Genomic DNA, 22,975 nt, shown 5'->3' with positions numbered 1-22,975 from the left:
AGCTCATGTGATACTGTCACATAAGGGGACACATCTTAAAATTTTTTCTTTTCTTTATTTAGATTTTTAAAACTTAAACTAATCTCTTTGAGGCACCTCTGTGCCCCAGGGAGATTTCTGCATTCTTTCGCGCATGCGCAGGCCATGACTCAGGGAAACATCCACCCCCGCACAGGGAGCACTCAGCGCTTCCAGGCGCATGTCACACTGGGCGGGCCTTAATTGGCCCAGCCATGTAACATGGCGGCGCGGACCAAATCGGGGGCACAGATTGTGTCCACGCCTGCCCCCGCAAAATCCTCCCTGACAGGGGGAAAATTCTCTCCATAAAGCTAAAGACAGGCTAGTGGCACGAGGTTTTAAAGAAAAATGGAGTGACCAAAAAGTTATTCTGAAGATATCCTTGGCTCTGTTGGCTAAAAATGCTTGGGAAAGCAAGCCAATTGATATTAAAGCTGCCTTTTTGCAGGGACATCAACTTCAAAGGGAAGTTTTTCTCCATCCACTGAAAAAGGCACCAAACGCAGAAGGGACATTCTGTAAGTTAAATAAATGCATATACAGTTTAAATGACACCTCCAGAGTTTGGTATTTTTCAGTGAGGTCAGTTTTGTTAAAGTTGGCTGTCTTCAAGTTGAAAGCAGACCCGGCATTGTTTTATTGGCACCATGGAAAGAAACTAGCAGGCATCTTTATGACGCATGTAGACGATTTTTTTGTGAGGTGGTAGTAGGAAATTTGAAACGGTTGTCATTAATGGGCTCAGAATGGAGCTCAAGATTGGAAGTCAGGCTTCTAGTGCATTTAAATACATTGGATTGGAAATCAGGCAGAGTGGATCACAGGTCATTTTACATCAGCAATCCTACTTTAAGAATGTCAATCCCATTGCAATTAGTTGTGGTAGGACCTCCAAAAATGATACAGCAGCTTCTAAAATGCAAAAAGAGGAACTCAGAAGTCTAATTGGGCAACTCAATTGGCTAGGAAAACGAACAAGGCCGATGTCAATTTTGAAATTTTAGAATTGAGCACTAAAATGAACAATCCCAAGGTTGAAGAAATTATCCAAGCAAACAAAATATTGACAAAATTAAACATGGAGCAGTGTGTTTTCAAATACCCATCTTTGGGTGATGTTAGAAAAATGATTGTGTTTAGTGACATGTCTTATGCAACTCTATGTGATGGGTTTTCGAGTGCAGGAAGATTTATAATATTTGTCATTGAGGAAAAAGGTAAATGTTGCCCTTTGGCATGGGAAGCTAAAAGGATACGAAAATTTGTAAAAAGTATGTTGGCAGTGGAGACTCTCGCTCTTGTTGAGGTGGTAGATATGACATTCTTCATATCAATGATGCAGGCAGAAATTTTAAATGGAAACGGGTATTCAGGAATCATACCTATTGAATGTCATACAGACAATAAGTCACTTTGGGAAAATGCTCACTCTACGAAGTGCGTTAACAAAAAGAGATTGCGAATTGACATTGCAAGCTTAAAACAGATGCTAGAGAAGGAGACTGTCAAGATCAGATGGATTGATAGCAGTTACCAATTGTCCGACCGCTTCAATAAATGAGGAGTGAGCTCCAAAAAGTTATTGGAGATCCTTAAAGAGGGGTGTCTTTTCCTTTGAGAAGACAAAAAGGATTATCTTTTTTTGTTGGACATTTCTATGCATTTTTTTCTAAGAAGGGGGAATAAGGAGGATTTATTGAATGAAAAATATATATTGATGTTTGTGCTGTGGAAAAAAAGATCCATCTTTATTTTTTTTTGAAATATATACTTTAGGGTTACTTTCATCTTAAGAAGAGGGGAATCTGTTGGGGAAGGAAACAGCTAACTCTCAAGGACTTTAAATAGTAATTATTAGTTAACAAGCTAAGTACCCATTTGATATATATAAAAAGGGAAAACAGGAGAGACAAGGAACTCTTTGAGTTTTATATACCAGATTAAAAATCAGTTTTAAGGAGTCAGTCTTGGTCTCTGTCTTTATTGCCAAGTAGCCATTGGAACTTAACAATGGGGATGAAATTTCGTGTTGGCAGACCCCTCATGACATTAACGATGGGAGACATGGAAAACTGCGTGGGTTCCCCACTGGATCCAAAATGATCATTGTATGCGCTCTGCCCATATCTTACCCAATTACTGCTCAGACATAAAAATTGCCCCTGAAAACTGCAGCTGACATCACAAACCTACATTCCTTCGCCCTGACAACAGTGGATAGACATGAAAAGATTGGGAGTGGGAAAAGCACCTAGTGTACTGTAGGCTATCTAAAATGTCTTACCTCATCACAATTTCGTGACAGCCTTGTCAATTTTTTCCATTATAAATTTACATTTTCATATTTATAATGGAACCTGCTTATGTAAACTTGTCACACGGGAATTACATCCTTCAGCTACTGATGACACTATAGCTAACAAGGTTCAAGTCTCCCAGCTCAAGAGCCTTTACTGGAGAGAAACCTCCTATGCTCCAGCTGACACAGGCTTCTGAAAATCTAGGTAGTTTTTCTATTTAACTATAATTAGGTTTATAAAAAGGGCACTGAATATATTTCTATTTTATACACATACAATATTAATTTTATCTCTGCTCAAGTTGGGTGAATTAGCTCTCAACCTCTAGCCCACCACATTTACCTGAAGGCCACATTTGGTTTAGACTCCTTTTGTGCAATACTACTTGAGATTGCCTAGCGTAAAACAAATTCCATCTGTATGATGGAATATTCCAATTATTATACACTGCCTACCTGCATATGCAACGGAGGACAGCTAGTTAAAGATGAAGAGGTACTTATACCACTTAAGAGAAATTCTTGTAAAATTTGTTTACTTTCAACATGCTGATGTTTGACGATTATCCCTTGGCTCCTGTGAAACTGGGCAGTGATGGTGGAAATTGGACCAAAAGGATCCGCTTACATGCCATTTTTTTCGGGGGCCAGTAATCAATTGCCATAGCCCAATATCCAACCAATGTAAAGCTCTAATAATTTTCGGCTAGTCCATGATTGGTCTCTTGGTAGTCTGGTGGCCTGTTATTTGGATTAGGAATTTATTTTATGTTCCCATTGTCTTCTGTCTCTGTAATGTTTTATCATGTAGACCGTATGATTATTTCTCTTGCTGTAATGCTGTCATTATGCACCTGTTTAAGGCTCATTGCTTAGTGGTTCCTTTTCTAAATGTAAGGTAACACTAAATATCATTTTTCATTGTCCATGATGTTTTCAAAAACAATAGCACTCAGTGTAAAAAAAAATCACAATTATTTTTGATAGTTCAAGAAAGTTGGTCAATAATGTAAAGATTATCAGTAATTAAATAAAGAAAAAAATACAACAAATATTCGCCTGAATGAATAGGACATATTTATATCAATTCATGGTTGGAGGCCAAACAGCAAAATTAACTCAAACACAGGGGGCAGAATTTTCTGCCTGCTGGGCAGGCGGGCCCGACCCAATCTCCGGTGAGCGGGGAGCCAATCCCCGCCAGAGAAGCAGGCCCCGCCGCCATTTTACATTGGCGGGCCTTAATTGGCGTGACATCCGTCGGAAAGCACTATGTGCTTCCTGTGCGGGTGGGGGGGGATTCCCCAAAAGCGAGAGTGCGCTCTTTCGCGCATGCGCACATCTCCATGAGGAGAAGTGCTGCCTAAGGGAGATCGCTGACAGTTTTAAAAATATTAAAAATAGAAAAAAAACCTTAACATGTCCCCCTCATGTGACAATGTCTCATGAGATGGAACATGTTCATAAATTACACTAAAACTTTATTAAACTTTTTAAATCCCTATATGAAACCTCATCCTGCTGGTGGATGAGGTTTCATGTTTTTTCTATTGCCCACTGGGGCTCCTGGCCTGTCCACCAACCTTAATTGGCCATTGTCAAGTCGGCGGGTGCACAGCTGATTTTGCTGCGGGCCCACCTTCCTGAAAATTTAAATGGGGCGGGATGATGTCAGGGGTTCCCCCCAACGTCATCCTGCATCATTTTACGTGTCAGCGAGCGGGCCCTGCCCCCTGCTCGCCGACAGCAAAATTCAGCCCAAGGTTTAACATATTCCTTACTACTCTTTATCTTATACGAGAACATAGGAAATACTGATGGCTGTCAAGAAAGCAATCCAATTGAAAGGGCTTAAACATCATCATGTACCACTAGAGCAAAACTGGGGTTTTTTTTGAGAGTCATAAAACCTCTAATATTGCATGACTCTCCATTAATTAATTTGGTGACACATACCTGATATTTCAAAAATTGACTCTTTTGATTTCCAATGTAGCCCACAAAGCACAAATCAGTGGCACTTTTGGTGGCTTTAATGACTACCAGTTATTAATTCTCTGCACAACTCTGAATCAGAAACAATATTTTATAAAATTAAACAATGCAACAGGGTTAGTACATATTCTTAATCAGCTATTGTTTAGTAACTTGAAAAGAAGGGCAAAGAAAGAAACAAAGGAAGAAAGAAGATGGCAAAAATGGAAAAAGAATAGGAATAAAGAAGGAGAAAAAAAATGAGAATCAAAGAATGAAAAAGAAAGGAAGTGGTGCTTCCTCTGAGCATTCTTTCCATCTGCAAAAACTGACATGCAAAGATGAAAGCCTCGGGGGGCACTCAATGCAGAGTTCAGTGTAAAATCTCAAAATTACATAATAGACAGGCTGGAAAGTTCGAAGAGCTGAGTACATCAGAAACAATGGGCGGAATTGTCCCTGATTTGCACTAAGTGCAGTAGTGGGCGGGAAAAGCGACATTTTACCCACCGGCCGCAATGGTGGCTTTTCACGCCGTATCGTCCCAAACCCGCCACATTAATTATACATTCCCAGGATACTTGTCATTTCGATGGCGGGCGGGCTCTGATTCGCCCGCTACACCGTCACCTCGCCACTTCCTCATGCCAGGCACCACATTTAAAGTACAGCCGAGCTCATTGCTTCCAGCCCAGGACTGCAGCAAAGAAGGCATGGCCTTGAAAGGCAAGACGACTGCAGCCCTCAAGCGTCTTTTGGACGCCATGGAGGCCCACTGTGATGTCCTCTACCCCCACTCTGGCCGCAGGAGGGGCAGCAATATTACCACTCCGGTTTGGTAGGTGATGGCAGTGGTGATCAGTGCGAATGCTGCACAGAAGAGGTTGTCCATCCAATGAAGATAGAGGAAGAATGATCTCATTTGTTCAGCTGGGGTATGGCAACCATCCCATCACTCTAAACTCACACACTCAAGCCCATCACACATTCACTGGCATCTCACTCAGCTCAAGGGTCATCACCACCCATTCTCTCACTCATACCCTCATGTCCATCTGGCCTCATCTCCTCTGCAGACTGCTTCCTCAGCCCTCACTATCTTGAGGCCACTTGAACAGATCAACATGTGCCCCCCCCACACACACCCTTGGATATCCTCTTTCCCCAGTACAGCCCTCATCCTGCAGCCTCTTCCCTTGCCTGAGGCCACTTCTCCACCTTCCCCAAGCAAAGCCGAGCCCTGCAGCCATTGAAAAGCCACCCACAAATGGCTGATCTGGCAGGTAGAAACCTGCCTGTGAGCCCCCCTAAAAGAGATGGGATGCAGTCTGTGAAGCCTGGTGCTGATGACTGCGAGTGCTGACCGAAGCAAGGTAGGCAAACAATCCTTGAAGTCCTTAGTGAAGTGCAGCCCGCCAGGTACACGCCTTATATAGGTTGTTGTGAAGCATGTTGGCATGCTTTCCTGCCGACGTGGGCGGATGATCCAGCTCAGGTGGCGTGTGAACAATTCTGGTGGGATGGCCTAATAATGATATGCAGATGTATTATAATGAGGTTCCCGACGTCCGATGGCAGGTTGAGTGGATGATCACAAAGTGGTTTCACACAGTTGTGAAAACGATCACGCCGTATTGTCCACTCACGCCACTGAACACGCCCAATGCCAGGGGGAACGGAAAATCCCAGCCAATAGCACATATGTTAACAACAATATGTAATTATATCGTGTTTTTAACGTAACAAACATTCCCAAGGTGCTTCACAGGAGCATTATAAAACAAAACTTGACACTAAGCCAGAAAGGGAGATATTAGGGCAGATGAATGGTGTGTTTTAAGGAGCGTCTTAAAGGGGGAAAATAGAGAGGTGGAGTGGTTTAGGGAGGCAATTCCAAAGCTTAGGGCTTTGGCAGCTGAAGGGACGGCTGCTAATAGTGGACTGTTGCAATGATCAAAATAGGGATTATCAAGAGATCAGAATTGGAGGAGCGCAGATATCTAGAACTGTTACAGGGCTGGAGGAGATGAGAGATTGGAAGGGATGAGGCCATGGAGAGATTTCAAAACATGGGTGAGAATTTTTTAAATTAATACGTTGTTTAACTGGCAGCCAATGTAGGTCAGCAAGTATAAGGTGAGGGTGAAAGTGACTTGGTACAAGTTAGGGCTCAGGCAGTTAATTCCAAAAACTTGTTAGGTTTATGACCATACTTGGCTGGGGTAACAGTATCTTTTACAGAGATAACTAAAAGATGCTGACCTCTTTCTTCCTGTGCCCACCCCTATCAGCAATTCACACTGGCAGCAACCCAGTGTCAGATTTATTTATCATTCCGTTCATTCAGTTCAGTACTGTCAGCCTGATGAATTTGTACTATCCACAATTTTTCCATTATTCTGCCATGTACCTAGCATGTTCTTCAGGAAGTTTCCTCTGCCGTTGCATATGAAACATGAGGTCACCACCATTGACGTATTCTATAACCAGAAACAGCCTGAAACATACCACAGAAAACAAAGTTAAATAAATAAAATGCAAAAACACTGAGAACTGCTGTTTAGAAAATGCTAAATATGCATAAGAGTTCTTTGCTTTCTTAAGTTTCAATACAATAAGGAACCATAACAAGCACTTTTTTGGCTTTTGCAAATATATTTAAGATTGCTTGTGGTCAAGTGAGCTTTGAATTTGTGATGTACAGGAGCTCACAAAATCCAGTGTGCCAGTCAGTAATATCAATCCCACTACCAAGGCTCATTTGTCCATTTATAAGCTAGATCATTTTCTTTGAAGAAATACAAAAGGCATTCCTATAGAATGGCATTATCCCTACACAAGCGCAAAAACATAAATACAGCTTTAAGACAACATCATGAATACAATGCCAATGATGACACCGAAGGTAATTTGTGCATGTGTTCCTGGTGGGCTTGCTGCTTGGCAACTGTGCCAGTGGTTTTAAAACACAACCACTCTCTCAGTCTTGTCATAAATATCATAGCCAGAGTGTCACAAAAAATGGCAGAGAAGACAAATGTCACTTATTTTTCTAAGTTTGTGTCCTTTCTCTTCATTTGAGTCCAATTGCTGCCATTCTGCTATCCTCTAGCAAGCAGGGTGGGCAGTTTGAATTGCAGCAGGCCGGATCCCTAAAAGGGCCAGTCAGTGATGCAGTCCAAAATTGGTGAAATTCAACCGATTAAGGAAAGCAAGCTAGCATTTTGAACAGTCAGAGGACTTGAAATGGCAAGCTTCTGAATGGAAAATTATGGCCAAAATCACTTGAGACACATGGGCTTGATTTTATGGTAAGTGGTATTCCCCACCCCTCCCAACTAAAGTCAGTCGGGAGCCTGTCCACAAAAAAGCCAGCTGATCCGCTTGGCGGGGCATTAATTGGCTCAGGTTGAGACTTCTGCCCTATCTGGGAAGGAAGTTCCGCCTTAGAGCTGCTGGCCAATCCGATTGGCTGGCAACTCTGATGTCCCAGCAGTGCCAAGTTCAAGCAGTGGCCGCTGCTGGGACTACACCCAGTTCCGAAAAGGAGGTGGTTACGAAAGCCAGACTGAAGGTGAGTCCGGGATATCGGCAGGGCATGACTGGCAGGCCCTAGTGAGAGGGGGGAGGGGAGTGAGAGGCTGAGTTTGAGAGGCAGTGGGGGAGGGTATGACCTAGGGGTGGCAGGAGGTGTTGGGGTGCCTCCAATGATCACAGAGGACCTTCCCAAAGGAGATCCCCCCCACACCCCACCATGCCTGACACTAGCCTGTTCAGTAAAATTTGCCAGACTACCCACTTGAGCCCCCCCACCACCACAGGTAAAATTGTGGTGGGGGTGCGGAAGAGTTAGGGGCTTCAATATGCTACAGGGCAAGTGGGCCACCCGGTGCCTCCAATGTGCCCCACATAAAATGGGAGACAGGTTGGGGCAGGCAGAAAGGCAGTGGGCAGGCCACACACTGCATTTTATATGCCTTCAAACACGCCAGCGGAAAGCAGTAAAATCCAGCCCACATGTACTATCTAGGGTCCTTACTTAACATTTTGATATCTCCAGATTAATTAGTTACAATTACAAAGGTCCAATGAAAAAACAAGAGAAAAGAAAAAAAAAAATCAGTTTTATTAAGGATCATTTATTACCTGCTTTCTGTTTGGAAACATGAGTGAAGACCAACCAGAAATGGGTTACTAGAGGCCTGTTCAAACACATGTTTTTCTGTTTGTACCCAATCGATATCCTGTGAAGGAAAAGAGAATTGCATAATGCATGGTCCAAATGACAGACCACAAGATACGAATATATACAAATCCTAATTAGATTGGAAGTGAATTTTTTTTAAACTCCTCCTTGCCTAACTCCCCCTCAATAAAGGTCCACATTAATTCTGGCTGAAAGGAGCAACAGAATATGTCTCGTCTGTTAACCTCCTCCATTCCTCAAACTTCAAAAAACATGGTCATAAAAAACTTAAAAAAGATTTTGTCAGAGTATTTTTCAAAAATAGAAGGTTTAGGGCATAATATAAATATTACACAGAATATACAACATTTGACCCCATCAGTTCATGCCAGCATTTAGGTTCCACTCGCACCTTCTCCCATTCTTCCTCATCTAATTTGATCTGCATAACCCTCTATTCTCTTCTCCCTCCAATGCGCATCTACACTTCTCTTAAATGCATCTATGCTATTTGGCTGAACCACTCCCTGTGGTAGTGAGCTCCACATTCTCTCAACTCTCTAGAGAATGATGTTTCTTCTGCATTCCCTATTTGATTTCTTAGTATCTATCTTATATTGATGGCCTCTAGTTCCACCATTCCAAAAGATCATGGCTGATCTGATTGTGGCCTCAATGCTAATATCCTGACTACCCCTGAAACCCTTTGATTCCCTTGTTAGTCAAAAATCTATATACCTCTGCCTTAAAAATATTCAATGTCTCTGCCTCTACCACTCTCTGGGGAACAGAGTTCCACAGACTCATGACCATCCATGAGAAAGAAATTCTCATCTCAGTCTTAAATGGGAGACCCATTATTTTTAAACTGTATCCTCTGGTTCTGGTCTCTCCCAAATGGAGAAATATCCTTTCAGCATCCACTCATTTAACCCCTCTCAGGATCTTATATGTTTCAATAAGATTGCCGCTCATTCTTCTAAATTCCAATGCATACAGGTCCAACCTATCCAACCTTTCCTCATAAGATAGCCCCCTCGACCCAGGAATCAGTTAAGTGAAAATAGCTGAAAATATATTTTTATAAATAATATATTACATTAAATATAGATTTAAATATATATATTTTAATATATTAAAACCCTTCATAACTTTAAGGGTCTCTATTGGGTTACTCTTCAGCCTTCTCTTTTTAAGAGAAAAGTGACCACAGCCTATTTATTCTTTCCTGATGGGTATAGCCTTGCATTTCTGGTATCATCCTTTTAAATCTTTTTTGCACCCTCTCCATTGCCTCTATATCCTTTTCATAATGTGCACAGGCCTTTTAGAAATCTAGGTAAATTACATCTACTACAATACCCTTATATATTCTCTGTCATCTCTTCAAAGACCTCAGTGAGGTTGGTCAAGCAAAGCTCTCTCTTTTGAAATCTATGCTGACCTTCATTATAGTATTTTTGGTTTTTAAATGTTTTTCTATTTTCTCCTTTGGGAGGCATTCCCATGATTTTTCCTAATACCAACTAACCCGATTGGTCTACAGTTTTCTGGAAAATTTTTATCTCCCTTCTTAAATATAGGTACAACATTAGGTATCAAACAGTCCTCTGGTATTACACCTTTTTCTAACGTATTATTAAATCTCTTCTGTAGATTCTTTTACTCCGTTCAGACCAAGGGTGTTATCCTCTTTGAGTTTGGTCAGTTTATTTACTATTTCACCTCTTTTTATTGAAAAAGCCATTATACCATTTCCAGTCTGATCTTCCAATATCAGGTTCACCTGATCTATCTCCCTAGTAAATACCAGAACAAAGTAATTACTTAATATTTCTGCCATTTCACTATCATTGTTTGCGACTTTTATCCTGTAAATCCCTTGGTGGTCCTATTCCAATCCTGATCTTATGTGCCTGTAAAGTATTTTACTTTTTTTTATATGTTCCTCAACTTAATTTGATTGATCCTATTTTGCATGCCTAATTGATTTTTTGACTTCTCTCCTAATTTCTTTGTATTCCACTTGCTTTTCATATACTTAACTCTATGTCCCTTTCCTGACCCTAAGCTTTTCCTTTATGTAGTTAGTGATCCATCTGCCCAAATTCTACTGACAAGTGTATCAGAAAGTGCACCATATTCTCAACGACGGTTTTTTTTCCCACCAATCCTACTTCCATCCATCTGAAGTCAATATAGAACTTAAACCAGGTTTGCTCTCTACACCAGATAACTAAAGGCAAGTTTGAGCAGCATCACGTCTGTTTGTTTTTTAAGTTACATTTCTATATCTACCTTTAAACAAGAGTCATTCATTACTATAATCGCACCCTTTGTTCCATCCAGATAAACCCTTCATTCCTGACTCTCGATCTCCTGTGTGTTCCTCCTTCCCTTAGCCATGCTATTGTAACAATCTAGATCCCATGCTCAGGAACATCCTCCCTAAATCCCTCTGCCTCCGAATTCTCTCAAAAGCCTTCAGCCTTTTCATCTCCCTCCTTCTACAAAACATTTCTTAAAATTCATTGCTTTGACCAAGTTTTTCATCAACCCCACTTCTAACATCTTTCTTTGACTCAGCAACAAATTTTAACAATAGCTCTGAGGACTTTGAGATGTAATTCCACATGAAAGACACTTCAGAAATGCAAGTTGTTATTTTTTTAATGTTCGTTCATGGGATATGGGAATCGCTGGCTAGGCCAGAATTTATTGCCCATCTCTAAATGCCCTGAGGTGGTGGTGGTATGCTGCCTTCCTGAACTGCTGCAGTCCATGCATTGTAGGAACACCCACAGTGCTGTTAGTTCCAGGATTTTGACCGAGCAACAGTGAAGGAATGGCAATATTGTTCCAAGTCAGGATGGTGTGTGACTTGGAGGGGAACTTGCAGTTATGGTGTTCCTTCCCATGCATCTGCTGCGCTTGTCCTGCTAGGCGATAGGGGTCATGGGTTTGGAAGGTGCTGTCTAAAGAGTCTTGGTGCGTTGCCGCAGTGCATCTTGTAGATGGTACTTACTGTGCGTTGGTGGTAGCGGGAGTGAATGTTTAAGGTGGTGGATGGGATGTCAATCAAGCGGGTTGCTTTTTCTTGGATGGTGACTAGCTTGTTGGAGCTGCAGTCATCCAGGCAAGTGGAGAGTATTCAATCACGCTCCTGTCTTATGCCTTGTAGATGGTGGACAGACTTTGTCGAGTATGGTGGTGAATTACTCTCCACAGAATTCCCAGCCTCTGACCTGCTCTTGTAGCCACAGTATTTATATGGCTGATCCAGTTCAGTTTCTGGCAAGTGGCAACCCTCAGGATGTTTTAATCTGTTGGCAAATGTGATTAACCAAAGGATGCTGTATGAAATTTACCCACTTCCTAATAACCTTTGGCATTTTTACAGTTCAGGTCACACAGAGTGACGTCAATGCATCAGCTCCTCAATTTTGCATCACTTTAAGATAGACTCTTATCCATAATTTTTCTCTCCTTTCAATCTGCTGTTATCACCCCTCTCCTCAAAAAGCCAACACTTGGATCCCACCCTCCATGCAAACTATTGTCCCGTCTCCAAACTTATTTCCTCGCCAAAGTCATGATGTTATCCAAATCCACGCCCATCTTTCCCAGAACTCCTTATTTGAATTCCTCAAGTCAGGTTTTGGCCCCTGCCATGGTACCAAAACAGGTCTTACCAAAGTCCAAATAACATCCTATGTGGCTGTGACAAAGCTAAACTATCTCTTCTCATCTTTCTTGACCTAGCTGATTCTTTGACAAGGTTGATCACAATCTTCCTCCAAGCCCTCTCCAATGTCATCCAGGTGGGTGGAACTGCACTCGCCTGGCTCCATTCTTATCTATCTAATCATAGCCAGAGTATCACTTGCAATGGCTTCCTTTCTCGCTCCTGCACTGTTAACTCTGGTGTCCCCTAAGGGTCTATCCTTGGCCCCCTCCTATTTTTCATCTACATGCTATCCCTGATGACATAATCTGAAAGCACAGTGTTAGTTTTCAGATGTACATTGACGACACCTCATTACCACGTCAAGTCCTCCACTGTTGCTGTATTACCAGACTGCTTAGCCAAGATCCAGAACCTGATGAGCAGAAATTTTCGCCAATTAAATACTGGGAAGATTGAAGCCATTGTCTTCAGCACCAGCTCCAAACTCTGCTCCCCAACTAGTTATTCCACCCCTAACCCTGGCAACAGAGACTGAGCTGAACTGTTCACAACTTTGTTAACCTTGAAACAAACTTCCAGTCACATATCAACACCATCACTAAGACTGCCTATTTCCATCTTTGTAACACTGCCTGACTTATACACCTGCCTCAGCTCATCTCCTGCTGAAATCCTCATACATGCTTTTATTGTCTATAGGCTTGACTATTCCAGCACACTCATGGCTGGCCTCCCATATTTTACTCTCTGGAAACTTGAGGTCATCCAAAAATCTGCACCTTTGTCCTTACTTGCAGCAAGTCCCATTCACCCATCACTTGTGTTCTCACTGACCTACACTGGTTTCTGGCCAAGCAACGTCTCGATTTTAAAATTCCTATCCTTGATTTCAAACCTCTCCATGGTCTCTTACCTCCGCATCTCGGTAATCTCCTTCAGCCCCATAACTTTGAGATATCTTTGCCCATCTAATTCTGGCCTCTTGAGCATTCCATGATTTTAACTGTTCCACCATTGGTGGCTGTGCCTTCAGTTGCCTATGCCCTATGTTCTGGAGTTCACTCCCTAAACCTCTCCAACTCTCTTCCTTTAAGGCGCTCCTTAAAACCTCTCTTTTTGACCAAGCTTTTCATCATCCAAATGGAAATGGTTCCTGTCGCCAAATTCCAGGGTTTCAACCTTACTCTACAATCTAGGTGGATAATTCTGTAGTGTCAACAATACAGAAACAATCATGTTCTGTTAAGGGTTTGATTATTTCTGTTTTGGAATACTTCTTGCAATCCTGTTTTTACTCAGCCCTTTGTGCAACATTAAAAAATACTGGCAGCGTATTAACTATTTTTAGTGGAAATCTAATCCTAATATCTATTAAATAGTAGGGGTCAAGTTTCTACTCTTTTATGTGAGTTATATTAATGCAATCCAGTGCAATCTGCCAGACCAGTGCAAAAGATTGGGGAATTTTAAATGCAAGTGAGATACGCCTGAAATCACTTGTGTTTCTGTTTTCTGTGATCTTTTATGCTACAGCCTGAAGCAGCCCCTGCCAAAACCCGCCATGTACCAGGACAAAATTGGAAGATTCTGCCAATTGTACCTGTTCAGGAAGGTTCTTCAAATTGTGCTCATTTTCTTAGGCTCACGAGGATTAGTAGGCACATTTTAAAAGTTCTCTCAGCAAAAAATATTTAACTTGCTAAGAATCTGACTAGTGTTCAACAATGAACTTAAATGGTTCAGCATACCTTTGTTTTTAAAAAGTAATTTCCACAGATTTTAAATCAGGTTGCTCAAGTGAAGGATTAGATATCCTTATTAACCATGCTTAGGTTTACTGATATATCAATTTTCAGTTGTATTGATAAAATAGTACCAAGTTATCAGTCTTAAATATAACAAGGAATACTTTTAGATGCAAATTTTTAAAAATCTATTTATTTTATTAATTCATGGGATTGGGGTGTGATTGGAAAGGCCAAGGTCATCCCTTATTACCCTTTAAGAAGGTGATGGTGAGCTGCCTTTGTAGCTTGTTCAGCCATTTTACAGGACAATCAAGCATCAACCACATTGATGCAGGTCTAGAGTGTAAAGAATCCTGACTTAACTTGTCATCGGGCGGAGGTCAGGAACTACAAGTCCTGACAAGCTCTGGGAGTTTCCACGCATGCAGAGTCTGACGTTGGAGTTCTTTGGGCCGAAGACAAGGGCCCAGTGCATCTGCATGAAAAAGAAAATGGCGTGAAAACCCTGATCGGGGACCCAGGAGCGGAGTGCTATAGCCGAGAGGAGTCCCAGACAGGGGGCAGGGAGAGGTGCCAGAGAGAGAGAGAGAGAGAGAGAACCGGAGGAGGAGCATTCAGGAGGAGGAGACCGCCGGAAAGAACCAACGGGAAGAGGAGCAAAGAAAGAGGCTCCAAGTAATAAAAGTGCTGTGGTTGGCAGGTTCAAGCAGTGGGGGCTCGGTAGAAGCCCTGGTGAGTTGAAAGGGCAGTGGAAAGTTGATGGCTCCATGTCATGGGCCACTGGGGCAAAGGTAACCCTTTGGAGCAGTGGTGTCCTGCTCAGCTTGGCTGAAGAGCTGAAGGTGTGCTTGTGGGTTGGTGCTGGAGTGCAGACTCAGGAATCCAGGGGAATGGTGTCTCAGAAGATGCAACTGAAACCCTGTGAGGTGAACAGTGGTTGAGGCAGTCTGAGTCGAAGTGACTTTTGGAGGGAATTCAGAGGTTAGATCTTCGAAGGTGAAGACTGGGATACCTCATGTGAGAGACAGAATTTCAACGAGATTGGTTGACTCAGTGTTTACTGACATCTGGGTTGCTGAGAAATCCATGGGATCTGTCTCGGTCGCATCTGCCATTTATTTTGCAGTGTAGTGTGTTAAACCACATTTTTCCTGTTAATTCACAGTACCTCATGTTGATTCTGCATGTTAGAGTATAATAGATATTGTAAATTGTTTTACTTTTCCATGTAGTAAAGTTTATTTTGTTTGTTCAAAAACCGTGAAATCTAATGGGTTTATTCTCTTAGCAAACGTCAGGGACCTCAAACTTTGTCTGCTTAAAACAAAAAGTTACTGGTCCCTAACCGGATTATACCAAAAATTTGTGTGTCTGGTCCAGGATTATTTATAACAGGAGTCACATGTAGGCCAGAGGGCAGGTTTCCTTTCTTGTAGAACATTAGTGAACAAATTGGGTTTTTACAACAATCTGCTCATCATTACTGATCCTAGCTTCTTTTTCCAAATTTGTTTAATTAACTGAATTCATTTCACAAACTGCCATGGTGAAATATGAACAAATGTCTCCAGATTATTAGTCCAGGCCTCTAGATTTGTCCTGTGTCCATGACATCTTTGTTAAATTTCTCCTCAGCTTCCACCCATCCCTGACCTTCTATTTTGCTCCAGCTACTCCATTCCCTCTTAAACGGAATAAAATCCATCACATTTTTACTCTTTGGCTCTGAAGAGTCATACAGACATGAAACATTAACTCTGTTTCTCTCTCCACAGATACTGCCAGACCTGCTGAATTTTTCTAGCATTTTCTGTTTTTACCTCTAGGTTTCTAGTCCAGTAACATAACCACAACACTATTATTTTATTGTGTTGCCCAATTGGGCTGGTTCATGGGAGATTTTACATTTATGATTATGAAAATGCATTTTATGGGAACTTAAGCTGTAACCTAACCAGTGTATTTTCAAGCACACTTTGGGTGTAATTTCTCAATTATACCCATAGTTGAAACTCTGTTCCTGATCTCCTGTTGTATTGCTCAGCAAAGAATGTAGAAAAAAATGGAATTTTGTAAAAACAAATTATTTTTTTAAAACCTTTTCTTCCTATACTCACTTTATTTGCAAATTCTTTTGAAAGCTTGTTTTTTACATTTCCTTAGTTTTACATAACTTATGAGTCTTTTTCATTTTTGTACTTAAGTTTATTTTGTTTATGTCTTACCTTTCTCTGCTTTTATAATTACATAATTTTGAATGTTAGTTGCTTTGGCTTATTGGAACAATAAAGTGATCTAACTTTCTTCCTACCTGTTGTAGTTTACTCTGATGAGAGTGGAGCTACATGGGGACCCAAGGTTATAGAGTAGAAATGCTTCATCCAGCATTATCCATGGAGCTAGAACCCACAGCAGCAATGTTGGTAGGTCTCTAGGTAGGGATTCTGTGATTAGTGCTGATAGAAACTATTATCATCATTGTTTGATAACTTGGGAACTACAGTTGCTTGCGATTTGTTGGAATGAGACCTACTTTGAATAACAGTAACAGCGAAACTATTATTACTGGGAGAAGGCAGTTCCAGTTAAAAGAAACAGCAGCACTAGATTGAGACAGGAAGGTGTATGGTGAGAACTCAAAAAGGGAGTTAAAAATTAGAATCTTCTGCAATTGAAGCCACACTCATGCTATTATTATTTTGGGTCTGCCCTTGAATCACAGAATCACAGAGCAGAAGAGGCCCTTCGGCCCATCGAGTCTGCACCGACACGTGAAAAACACCTGACCTATCTGCCATTTACCAGCACTTGGCCCATAGCCTTGAATGTTATGACATGCCAAGTGCTCACCCAGGTACTTTTTAAAGGATGTGAGGCAACCTGCCTCCACCACCCTCCCAGGCAGTGCATTCCAGACCGTCACCACCCTCTGGGTAAAAAAGTTTTTCCTCACATCCTCCCTAAACCTCCTGCCCTCACCTTGAACTTATGCCCCCTTGTGACCGACCCTTCAACTAAGGGGAACAGCTGCTCCCTATCCACGTCCCTCATAATCTTGTACACCTCGATCAGGTCGCCCCTCAGTCTTCTCTGCTCCAACGAAAACAACCCAAGTCTATCCAACCTCTCTTCATAACTTAAATGTTTCATCGCAGGCAACATCCTGGCAAATCTCCTCTGCACCCCCTCCAGTACAATCATATCCTTCCTATAAGTTGGCGACCAGAACTGCACACAGTACTCCAGCTGTGGCCTCACCAAGGTTCTATTCAACTCCAACATAGTGTCCCATATGCCTTTTTCATCACCCCACTAACATACCCCTCCACCTTCAGGGATCTATGGACACACACGCCAAGATCCCTTTGTTCCTCAGAACTTCCTGGTGCCATGCCGTTCATTGAATACTTCCCTGTCAAATTACTCCTTCCAAAGTGCATCACCTCACACTTTTCAGGATTAAATTCTATCTGCCACTCATCCGCCCATTTGACCATCCCGTCTAAATCTTCCTGTAGCCCAAGACACTCAACCTCACTGTTAACCACCCGGCCAATCTTTGTGTCATCCGCAAACTTACTAATCCTACCCCCCACATAGTCATCTATGTCGTTTATATAAATGACAAATAATAGGGGACCCAGCTCAGATCCCTGTGGTACGCCACTGGACACTGGCTTCCAGTCACTAAAGCATCCTTCTGTCATCACCCTCTGCCTCCTACAACTAAGCCAATTTTGAATCCACCTTATCAAATTACCCTGTATCCCATGTGCCTTTGCCTTCTTTATAAGTCTCCCATGTGGGACCTTGTCAAAGCATAAGGAATATTTGCAACCTGGTTTTGGGCACTGTCAGGAAATCAGGGAGTCACTGAGTCAGTCAAATCATTAAAAGCATAACAGGAGATATGTACTACATGACTCCTGTTGTAGGGTGTTCGATACCGTTTGGTTGGCCTTAAAAGTCCTCATAGTCTTAAGTAGGTTAAATGTATGTATTTATTAACTACAAGAACTATATACGTATATACAGTAAAGGATCTTCAATGCTTGTGTGCGCACAGCTCTGTCCAACACTATGCTGAAACCTAGGTGTGGGTTATGTGTTCTCTTACATCACTGTGTGGGCAGTACTGTACTCAGTCCCATGTTAACCCTGTGTTGTGCCAGGCCCTTATATTACAACTCCCACAGATTTTTTTAAAAAATGGTATATTCTCTCTTCCCACACCAGAAATTTAAAAGCTAACTATTTCTTTGAACTAGACGGTCAACATTTGTTTCCTAGTTAGCTAAAACTCGATGGTAAATCAGACTTCCAAGTATTTTGTTCCATGCCACAAGCCAAGGTGGCAAGCTAGAAAGAAACCTCCCTCTACAAAACACAGGGCAAGGGGGTAGCAACAGCAATGGGCTCGATAACTTTCAATATGATTTGTCATGCTTTTCGGTTCTCACTCCAATTGGAACCACTTGAGACTGAAATGTTCAATAATCACTGTCAATCTCTTGTGGCAGTACAAGGAGGCAGTCAAGACCAGGTAAAAACAGAAAGTGTTGGAAAAAAAATCAGCAGGTTTGGAAGCATCTGTGGAGAGAAACATTAACTTTGTTTCTCTCTCCTCAGATGTTGCCAGGCCTGCTGAGTTTTTCCAACACTTTCTTTTTATTTCAGATCTCTAGCATCCACAGTATTTTGCTTCTATTTCAGTGAATATCAAGTCTAGTCTTCAGATGAATCAGTTCAAAGGCGAGGGCACACCGATGGAATTTAGCCCCCATTTTGAAGTCATACAATTTTGCCTTGTTTTTATATTTGCATTATAAATTCCTCTCTCTACATTTATAATTAAAACTGTCATGTAGGCTTCTCATGCTGTAATCATATCTTACGACCAGTGGGGATGCTCCTGCAATTCCTAAGAAGGGTGAGGTAGAACAGTGTAATTACAGCTTGAAGAGCTTGCACAGGCCGTTTCCAGTATAAATATGGAAGTAGAAGATGGCAGGAAGTGCATATGTTTCTATAATACATATAAAAATGTTTTGGCATGCCTTGTAGTTTTTTCACAAAGTGAAAATAATGCAGTTTTGAGTTTTAAAAAATTTATTCATGGGATGTGGGCTTCACTGGCCAGGCCAGCATTTATTGCCCATCACTAGTTACCCTCGAGAAGGTGGTGGTGAGTTGCCTTCTTGAACCGCTTCAGTCCATGTGGTGTAGGTATACCCACAGTGCTGTTAGGAAGGGAGTTCCAGGATTTTGGCCCAGCAACAATGAAGGAACGGCGATATATTTCCAAGTCAGGATGGTGAGTGACTTGGAGCAGAACTTCCAGGTGGTGGTGTTGCTGTGAAGTTGGTATGCTCAGATGGACAACATCATAAATGATAGCTGCCTCTGTTCCAGAACATGGTAATAGTAGAAGTAAAATAGGACTGACTTCATGACCTTTCATCATCATACTTGTCCCCCTCCCTGAAAATGTTTTAGAGACATTTATAATTATACTGCTATGCCATTTGCCCCTTCTACTCTGAACTGAGCAATATTGATGCTTTACTAGAAATTGCTGCATGAAAGGGTCTCAATTTTATCATAAAGGCAAGGGGTATAATGAATGACAGCTGGCTACTTTTCTAAAAGGGAACAGAAAAAGGCAAAAATAATGGCTCTTCAGCTCCACCCTCTCCAATGACTGGTACAGTTTAGAAGTTAGGAACAGGCCACCTGCTACCTTTTTCCAGGCATGGTACAAAAAAAAAAGTAGGGTGGAAAATATAAAATGATTGAAAAAGTCAATTATTTAGTTAGCCAGAAAAAGCGTTTACATTTAAGCCTTTACATGGGGTACAGGTGTTGCTATTAGCTTAGTTGCTCTAATAAATGGCATCGCAGTTCAAGTACTGCATGTTTATGATGGTGCTCATAGTAAGTGATATCACTTATCAAGGGGACCACAGGAATAACATCTTCAGATTTGTTACTTGCAAATTATAGCCTGACTTAAAACATCCACCTACATAAACATGCAGAACATACAAAACTGTTTTGATAGTACAAGACTATACACAGAGCTCCTGATTACCTGATGACAACAGACATCACAGCCATACTAAAGGAAATGGGAACAAACATTCATCGTGAGGATCTTCACATGGTATAACCAGTAAACTGTACTTTCAATAGTCAGATTCATGTTTTGGTAACCTTGCTTTGAATTTTGGCTCATGCTCATCAGTTTAGACCTTTTATTTGAACAATGATAATTTAAAGATGTAGCATGCAGAATATCTTGATTACAGTGCTGCGATTACACCAGTAAATTGCTGACAATATTGTGTGTAGATAGATGGTAGATAGATTCTTGACTAATAAGGGAGTCAAAGGTTATTGGGGGTAGGCAGAATGTGGAGATGAGGCCACAGTCAGATCAGCCATTATCAGATTGAATGGCAGAGCTGGCTCGAGGGGCCAAATGGCTTACTCCGGCTCCTAATTTGTATATCTGTATGAGAACAACCTCCCTTCCTGCCTTCTGCCGGTAGCTTGCAGAGGAACTGCAACTTTTTCCTCTCTGCTGACCACACCGACTGCAGTCTTTTGCCTTGGTGAGACCCCTCCCTCCCTCTCTCTCTTTCTGTCCAAAAGGTCTGGCCACAGTCAGCCCAGCGGCTACTGCCTGTGTTTTTAAGTATGAATACTTTGCACTCTGCTCTCAGCAAGCCTCAATCTGGGTCACTGGTTTTCATGGCAACCAAGCCACACAGACTTATTGTCGGGCAGAACTTGTAGCAGATCACATAACTTTCTTCATTATTCCGTTTTGCTTTAAATTAAAGAGATGGCTTAAAGTATAATCTTATAAAACCTCGTATTCGTGACACAGAGATCTGCAAAATATTTGCGATCAAACTATACTTAACCACTCCTTCAGTTCATCCATCCCTTCCAAGTCACCAAGGCAGACGCTCCAGTGCAGTACTGAGGGAGCGCTGCACTGTAGGGGGTACCATCATTCAGATAAGATGCTAAACCAAGGCGCCAGCTGCCCTTTCAGAAAGATCCCTGAGCACTGTTTCAAAGATGAGCAGGGGAGTTATTCCCACTGTCCTGGCCAATAGTTATCCCTCAATCAACATCACAAAAATAGATTATCTGATCACATAGCTGTTTGTGGGAACTCGCTATGTGCAAATTGGCTGCCACATTTCCTGCATTATAGCAGTGACTACACTTCGAAAGTACTACATTGACTGCTAAGTGCTCTGGGACTTCTGTTGATTGCAAAAGGCGCTATATAAATGCAAATCTCTCTCTTTTTTTATTTTTTTCTTATTATAAACTTTTTAAATCATCCTTATGAAAATACAGAAATTTGACAATAACTGAAGTTTTACACTTCACAATGCACCACCATTCTTGCCTTGAAGAGGAATACTTATAGATATTTTAGGGGGTCAGTAGCATAGTGGAAATAGGGGTATGGTAGTGTAGTTTTTAAAATTCATTCTTGGGATGTGGGCGTTGCTGCTAGGCCAGCATTTATTACCCATTCCTAATTGCCCTTGTTCAGAGGGCATTTAAGAGACAACCACATGGCAATGTTACTAGACTAGTAATCCAGAGGCCCGAATTAATGTTATGGAGCTGCAAGTTCAAATCTCACAACAGCAGCTGGTGGAATTTAAATTTAATTAAGAAATCTGGAATATAAAGCTAGTCTCAGTAATGGTAACCATGAAACTAATGGATTGTCATAAAAACCCATCTGGCTCACTAACATCTTAAAGGGAAGGAAATCTGCCATCCTCACCCTGTCCTTACTCCAGACCTACAGCAACCTACTTGACTCTTAACTGCTCTCTGACATGGCCTAGCAAGCCACTCAGTTGTATCAAACCACTACAATAAAGTCAAAAAAGAATAAAACCTGATCGATCTAGGCACCAAAAACAAGAAAGAAACACCCTGCCCAGTCAACCTTGCAAATTCCTTCTCATTAACATTTGGCGATTTGTGCCAAATTGGAAGAACTGTCCCACAGATTTGTCAAACAAGAGCCTGACAGTTTCATACTTACTGAATCATATTTTACAGCCAAAGTCCCAGACTCCTCCTGGGTACCATTCCTGGGTACAAAATGCCCACCAGAGGTGGTAGCACAGTAGTATATAGTCGTGAGGGAGTGGTCCTAGGAGTCCACAACATTAACTCTGGTGCCATGGAGTCCCATAGCATCAAGTTAAACATGAGCAAGGAAACCTCTTGATGAATACCACCTACTACCCTACCTCAACTGATGAATCAGTTCTCCTCTATTTTGAATACCACTTGGAAGAAGCACCCAAGGAAGCAAGGGAACAGAATATACTCTCTGTGAGGGACCTCAATGTCCATCACAAGAGTGGCTCAGTAACACTACTCCTGACTGAACTGAATGAATCCAAAGGACATTATCAGCCAGACTAGGCTTGTGGGAGGTGGCAAGAGAACCAACAGGAGGGAAAAGCCTACTTGACCTTGTCCTCACCAATCTTGCTATCACAGATGCATTTGTCCATGACTGTACTGGCAGGAGATGCCAACATAAAGTCCTCTTGGAAATGAAGTCCTGTCTTCACAGAGGATATCCTCCATCATGTTGTGTGGCCCACTGCGCTAAATAGGATCAATTCAGAACAGATCTGACAGCTCAAAACTGGGTGTCTATGAGGCATTGTGGGCCATCTGCAGCAGCAGAATTGTATCGAACCACAATCTGTAACCTCATGGCCCAGCTCATCTCTTCAGGGGAAATTAGGGAAGAGCAATAAATGCTGGCCTAGCCAGCGACACCCACATCCCATGAATGAATAAGTAAAAAATTTGACCATTACCATCAAGTCGGGGCATCAACCCTGGTTGAATGAACAGGGCAGGCGAACATGTCAGGAACAGCACCAATCTTACCTAAAATTCAGATGACGTTATAACACAGCTGAACAACAGATGCAGCATTTGATAGATAGAACAAAGTGATCCCACTACTAACAGATCAGATCAAACTTCTGCAG

At 41.8% G+C, this 22,975-nt stretch overlaps 1 protein-coding gene across 4 annotated transcripts in view; it reads right to left on the bottom strand.

Moving 5' to 3' along the window:
* prkcz (protein kinase C, zeta) overlaps positions 1-22,975 on the bottom strand; it is a 555,970-nt gene that overhangs the window by 210,737 nt on the left and 322,258 nt on the right. For all 4 annotated transcript variants that reach the window (XM_078557946.1, XM_078557944.1, XM_078557945.1 and 1 more), the window contains 2 exons: positions 8,441-8,538; positions 6,705-6,791 (listed from right to left, as the gene is read on the bottom strand). In XM_078557946.1, coding sequence (XP_078414072.1) covers positions 6,705-6,791; positions 8,441-8,538 — 185 coding nt within the window. The remainder of the gene's footprint in view (positions 1-6,704; positions 6,792-8,440; positions 8,539-22,975) is intronic.

Source organism: Cetorhinus maximus, chromosome 15 (genome assembly GCF_964194155.1).
Source record: "Cetorhinus maximus chromosome 15, sCetMax3.hap1.1, whole genome shotgun sequence".
Taxonomy (NCBI): Eukaryota; Metazoa; Chordata; class Chondrichthyes; order Lamniformes; family Cetorhinidae; genus Cetorhinus; species Cetorhinus maximus.
The sequence above is the reverse complement of the archived record's forward strand: the minus strand, read 5'-3'. Positions and strand labels throughout refer to the sequence as shown.